The sequence below is a fragment of the Magnolia sinica genome, unplaced genomic scaffold (assembly GCF_029962835.1).
Source record: "Magnolia sinica isolate HGM2019 unplaced genomic scaffold, MsV1 ctg60, whole genome shotgun sequence".
Lineage (NCBI taxonomy): Eukaryota > Viridiplantae > Streptophyta > Magnoliopsida > Magnoliales > Magnoliaceae > Magnolia > Magnolia sinica.
This window is the reverse complement of record NW_026682858.1, coordinates 49,627-55,883: the sequence shown is the minus strand read 5'-3', so window position 1 is coordinate 55,883 and position 6,257 is coordinate 49,627. Positions and strand designations below refer to the sequence as shown.

Here is a 6,257-nt window from a genome sequence, read left to right as displayed (position 1 = left end):
AGTGGATGGAATACATAAATCACAGCAGGCCCCACAGAGTTTACTCAGTACACAATCCACTTCCCCGCAAAGAGACCCGGGCGCGGATTGGCTATTGATTGGTTGAGAAGTGACATCACCAAATTTTGTGCCCCCACCATGATATATGTTTTGTATCCACGCCATCCATCCATCTTGAGAGATCATTTTAGGGTAATATACAAAGAATGAGTCACATCCAAAGCTCCTGTTCTATGGTCCACTTGAGGATTGGAAATGATTCAATTTTGGTCTCAACCATTAAAATGCGCTTGAAAAACAGATGGATGGCATGGATAGATTACATCCAACCCAACAGAGTTTACTTAGTACGCAATTCTATTTCCTCTTTGTGGTGGGAATTGGACTGCACCAAGGTAGCGTACAGGATAGTTCCTACGAGGCCATCTCTCTCTCTCTCTCTCTCTCTCTCTCTCTCTCTCTCTCTCTATATATATATATATATATATAGATATGTAGAGAGAGAGAGAGGCAATCCACGACGTATCAAATGGTTGATTGGACCTATTTTTTGAAAACAATCTCAACCATCCATATTAAAGGTATCGTAGAAAAGGATTACAATCCCTAGAAGTTAACTTCTTGGGCATAAAAACCTTGGGTTAGAAGATAACCATCAAACAAGAAAACATCTTTATTCTTTCATCCTACTTTTATTACATTTTGGTTTTTATCACCAATTCCAGAAATATATATTCTATATAAACATCGAATCCACACACTGAACTGTGTACACATCATAACAAGAAAAACACCTCCGTTTGATTATTTTCATACAATAGACACACACAGCAATACTGTTCTTGCCACTACATGCCCACAACCTCGTTGGTTTTCATACACCCAATTATACCTTTAGATCCATCAGTTGACGAAATGTTAGTGCATGAAATAGCTCTAGAGAGAAAGAAGGCCCACCAACAGATAGCTCCTGGGCCACATGGTGCATGGTTGGTCGAGAGTCAGGATCCGGCCGAATGCATGCGAGCGCCATGGACACTGCAAATATGACTTCGTGTGCAACCTCCGCCGTCGGATTGGAGAGACGTTGGTCCAACATATCCTTTAGCAGTGGATCATCTCTATTTGGTGATGACAAGGAGGAGATGAGTTGCCCAGGATGCCTTCCAATCATCACTTCAAGTGCCACAACACCAAAGCTATAGACGTCGCATTTCTCAGTCACCCTCATTGTATAGGCAAGCTCTACATGATAGAAGATTGTTCAATCATATTCTTTATTCTTTGCTAATCATCAGTGGAAAAACTCTTTCTCTACCTAAGTAGCAAAGGAAACAACCAACAAACGCACTCAAGAGTATCTAAGGTTTTGAGTCTGTACTAGTGAGGTCCATAGTTCCAGGATCCAAACCATTGACATGGTGGGCCCCAATTTGGATGGCTCACGCATTGGCAATTCTCTAATTGGAAATCCTAACCATTTTAGTGGCCAACGGATAGATGATCAAGAAAAAAAAGGTAATTGCGCACATTCAACAAAAAAAGACTATAGATTCAATGGTTAGGATTTTCCAATCTAGAAACTTCTTTTGTTGTGTGGGGCATTCATTGTGTGAGACATCACATGGACAGTCTGGATCTTAGAGCCGTGGAACCCTTACACAACAGCGAAAGCCCAAGCTCATGCTCTAGGATCTCTTGGCATGGAGCATTTCACGATGCCACATTTCCTGGGAAGCGGATTGTGTACCGAGTAACTCAGTAACGGTAGCGTACTGAGTAAACTCTGTGGGGTCCACTGTTATTTATTTAATCTATCCATTCCGATTCATCCATTTTAAAAGATAATCTTAGGGCTTGAGCCCAAAACAGAAGCATATCAAAATCTCAAGTGGCCTACACCACAGTAAACCGTGTGATTGAACCTCTACCATTGAAAATTTCTTAGAGGCCACGGAAGTTTTTTTTATTATCAAACTGATGTTTGTGTTTTCTCTTCATCCATGTCTTTGTCATATTATGAACAGGTTGGATGACAAATAAAAATCATGTGGAGCCTAGGAAGGTTTCAACCGTGGAAATCATTATTCCACATTGTTTCCTGTGGTATGGTCCACTTGAGCTTTGGATATACTTCAATTTCGGGCTTAACCCCTAAATTTAGCCGGAAAAATGGATGGACAGGGTGGATAAACGACATACATTCACAGTGGGCTCAACTAAGTTTACTCAATATGATAAAAGCATACTGGGTAACTCAGATTTACTAGCATGGGCTAGAAGACATGAGCTTTTTCAATCATTTATTAACCACCCGTTGTTCATCCATCTAAACTTGGTATGCATGTAAATCAATCCAGACCATCTGGAAACATGACCCATGTTGTAGATAGAGAAGATCCCAGAAATAACACTTATGGAGGGATTCTATCCAACCGATTGGTGGCCAACAAATGTACAGTTAAAAATGGTCAATGCCAGAAATTTAATAGCTAAGAAGATGTGGTGAAAGTTTCTTAAGATTTTCAAATATGAATTTTCTCATATTCTAGTTGCCTTAGAATATTGCCCCATTTGACAATAGTGTGGTAACTAATGCACAAATTTTATAGTAAATAATTTCAACAAAAAATAGAAAATATTAAGAAAAATAAAGGCTAATTTATGATAAACTATTCAGTGTTGAGAATATATTAGTGACTAACCAGGAGCTATGTATCCATAAGTGCCTGCAAGCATAGTTCGATTGGATGAATCAGGTATCAGCAATCGTGCAGTGCCAAAATCAGAAATACAAGCCTCAAGTTCTGAATTCAGCAGAACATTGTTGCTTGATAGGTCTCGATGAACAATTGGTAGGGTGCAATCATGGTGCATGTAAGATAAAGCATGGGCCACACCTTTAATAATCTTCACCCTTAGAGTCCAGTCCAATTGTGCAGCTCCTTCATCATTGCTTAGGATACTTGCCAAGCTTCCCCTTTCCATGTACTCATAGATGAGAAACGAGCATCGAGCATGGCAGCAAAAGCCATAAAGCTTCACTATGTTGCGATGACGGATTTCAGTTAATGCTTGTATCTCATTTCTAAAACTTCTTTGATTAGATTGATCCCCTCCTTCGAGTAGGTGAAGTTTTTTCACAGCCACTACCTGACCCATTGATAGATTTGCTTTGTAAACTTTTCCATACCCTCCAATTCCAATGCAGTATTTGTTGTCAAAACCCTCTGTTGCCTCCACGATGTCTTCAAACACAGCAATCCCATCATAATTCCATATTGAAAATGGATTTCCGCTGCTTCTCTCAAGAACTCCCTTTTTTATATTTCTTCTTATTTGGTAATAAATGTAAGAAATGCCAATGATTACAAATAAAAGAAACAAGGCCACTGAGACAGGAAGAATAATGAGGATCACAACTCTGTGACTTTTCATCGCATCACTACGATTGATTGAAGAGGCATTGCAAAGTCGCAAACCTTGCACTTCACCACATAAGCCTTTATTATTTATGAATGCCTCTGCAGGAGCCTTCTGAAAGCTTTTGCTGTTGGGAAGAGGACCTTCCAAAGCATTGAATGAAAAATCAATGGATTGCAAGCTGAACATCCCTTCAAAAGAAGGTGGAATGGAGCCTGACAGCATGTTGTGGGAGAGGTTTAACTTTTCCAGCCGAATCAATTTCGTGAGTTGTGGTGATATCTGTCCATTGAGGGAGTTGTGACTTAGATCTAGTAAATCCTGTAGGTATATTAGGTTACCAATCTGAAAAGGAATGCTTCCATTTAAAACATTTTCGCTCAATTTCAGATATTGGAGTTTGAAGCAATCACCTAATTGAGGTGGTATTGGACCACTTAGGTGATTCATTGACAAGTCAAGAACCTCCAAATTGGATAGTTTTCCAATCTCTTGGGGTATCTGACCGGAAAGCTGGTTTTCATTTAAAGTTAAGTTGAACAAAGAAGTCAGCCTCCCAAATTCCTTTGGAATCTCGCCCACCAGATGGTTTGAAGAAAGACCAAGCACACTTAGCTGAGTCAACTGCCCTATCTCAGGAGGAATTCTACCGGTAATCATGTTCCCGGATAATTGTAGCTTTGTCAAATTTTGGCATTCTCCCCAATTTGGTGAGAGTTCACCAAACAACATGTTGTCACTGACGTCCATGAATATGAGATGCGGGTATACACCAAAGACTTCTGATACATTTGCAGCAAGTCGATTTCCATTAAGTCGCACTCTTATTAAGCTAGTGCAATTTCTGATGCTTTTTGGGATCTCACCAGTGAAATGGTTGCCATAAGCACTGAAGACTTGAAGAGATCCGCCCTGGCATAACTGAGGAAAATAGCCAGAGAGGCTGTTGCCACCCAAGTAGAGTTTAGAAAGATTTGTCATGTTCCTCATTTCTTGAGGCAACGAACCAGATAATTGACAGTAAATAGCGGACAATACGGTAAGCTTGGTTAACTTTCCTAAAGTAGGAGGGATAGAACCTGTAAGAATGTTATAGGACAGATCAAGATTGTTGAGATTCATTAAATTCCCAAATTGTGGAGGAATTGAACCAGAAATTTGATTGCCGTGGAGATTCAAAATTGTAAGGTTTCTCAAATTACCTAAAACAGGAGGGATCGGACCAGTCAGACTGTTTAGACTCAATGCTAGCATATTGAGACTCATTAAATTCCCAAGTTCTTGAGGAATAGAACCAGAAATTTGATTTTGAAAGAGGTAGAGGACTGTCAGCTTTGTCAAGTTCCCTAAAGTGGAAGGGATAAAACCTGTTAGAAAGTTATCGGACAGATCAAGATTATCGAGATTCATTAAATTCCCAAATTGTGGAGGAATTGAACCAGAAATTTGATTGCTGTAGAGGAACAACTGTGTAAGGTTTCTCAAATTACCCAAAGCAGGAGGGATGGGACCAGTCAGATTGTTACGGTACAATGCTAAAATATTGAGACTCATTAAATTCCCGAGTTCCGGAGGAATAGAACCAGAAATTTGATTTTGAATGAGGCCGAGGGCTGTCAGCTTTGTCAAGTTCCCTAAAGTGGAAGGGATAGAAGCTGTTAGAATGTTACCGGACAGATCAAGAATGTTGAGATTCATTAAATTCCCAAATTGTGGAGGAATTGAACCAGAAATTTGATTGCTGTAGAGGAACAACAGTGTAAGGTTTCTCAAATTACCCAAAGCAGGAGGAATTGGACCGGTCAGATTGTTCTGGAACAATGACAACTGAACCAGCTCTTTTAGATTCCCAATTTGTGGAGGAATGGAGCCAGAGATTCGATTTTGGTACAGGTTCAAGATGGAAAGCTTTGACAAGTTCCCTAAAGTGGAAGGGATGGAACCATCTAGATGGTTAATGGACAAATCTAGCTCATTCAAATTCCCAAGATTCCCTATATCTAGGGGTATTGATCCACTTATACTATTTGCAGACAGGTCGAGGGACATGAGTTTATAAAGAGCGCCAATATGAGCTGGGATGGTACCAGTGAGAGTGTTGCCACTGAGATTGAGATGAAGGAGGTTTGGAAATGAGGGGAAGCTCAAGTTGTCGAGCTTACCTTGCAAGCCTGCACTCGGTAGGCTTATCTCGGTTACACTTCCAAGGCTGTTGCATGAGATCCCAGTCCATTTGCATGGAGATAGGGTGTTGGTGCTGGCATTAGTAGCAGGAAGTGACCATGAGTGGAGAGCTTGTGCTGGTGAGAGGCTGGCTTTCCATTTCAGGAGAGCCTCTGCTTCTGGCAGTCCTGCTGTTGCAGATGATATTGTTGCATGGGAAGAAGAAAGAAAGGGTAGGAAAAAGAGGAGAAAAGCGAGGGAGAGAGATTTATGTATGGCCATGGCTGTTGTTGCTTATGGTCTGTTACAAACTTACGATGGATATATGGGTATTTATAGGAAATGGTTGATACAAATGGCTTCGATTGCGCTGCCCATCTTATTTTTACGACTGAAAAAAAAAAAAAGGTGTATTAACTTATTGTATACATTATTTTAACGGCTTGGATGACGACCGTGCAGTTGCACAGAGAATTAATGTCTAACAGAGCATTCTGGTTTTCTGATTTTCTATTTTCACATCAGTGCTGATGTCACATATGTTCGTAACGCTGATATATGGTTTATATGCCATCTAATCCATTCATCTGATGTTCCTGTCTGAATGAAAGAATTACCCAAAATTGGCAGTATTCCAAAACTAAGGTGGGCCATACCAACTAAAAGAGCGG

General features: G+C 40.3%; 1 protein-coding gene across 1 annotated transcript; it reads right to left on the bottom strand.

Moving 5' to 3' along the window:
* Window positions 1-892: 892 nt before the first annotated feature.
* Window positions 893-5,980, bottom strand: LOC131236388 (probable leucine-rich repeat receptor-like protein kinase At1g35710; the record flags this gene model as incomplete). The annotated part of the gene is made up of 3 exons (XM_058233505.1): window positions 4,626-5,980; window positions 2,706-4,502; window positions 893-1,245 (listed from the first exon to the last, which is right to left on the bottom strand). Coding segments are annotated over exons 1-3 (3,393 nt in total), but the record flags the coding sequence as incomplete, so codon positions are not given.
* Window positions 5,981-6,257: the final 277 nt, after the last annotated feature.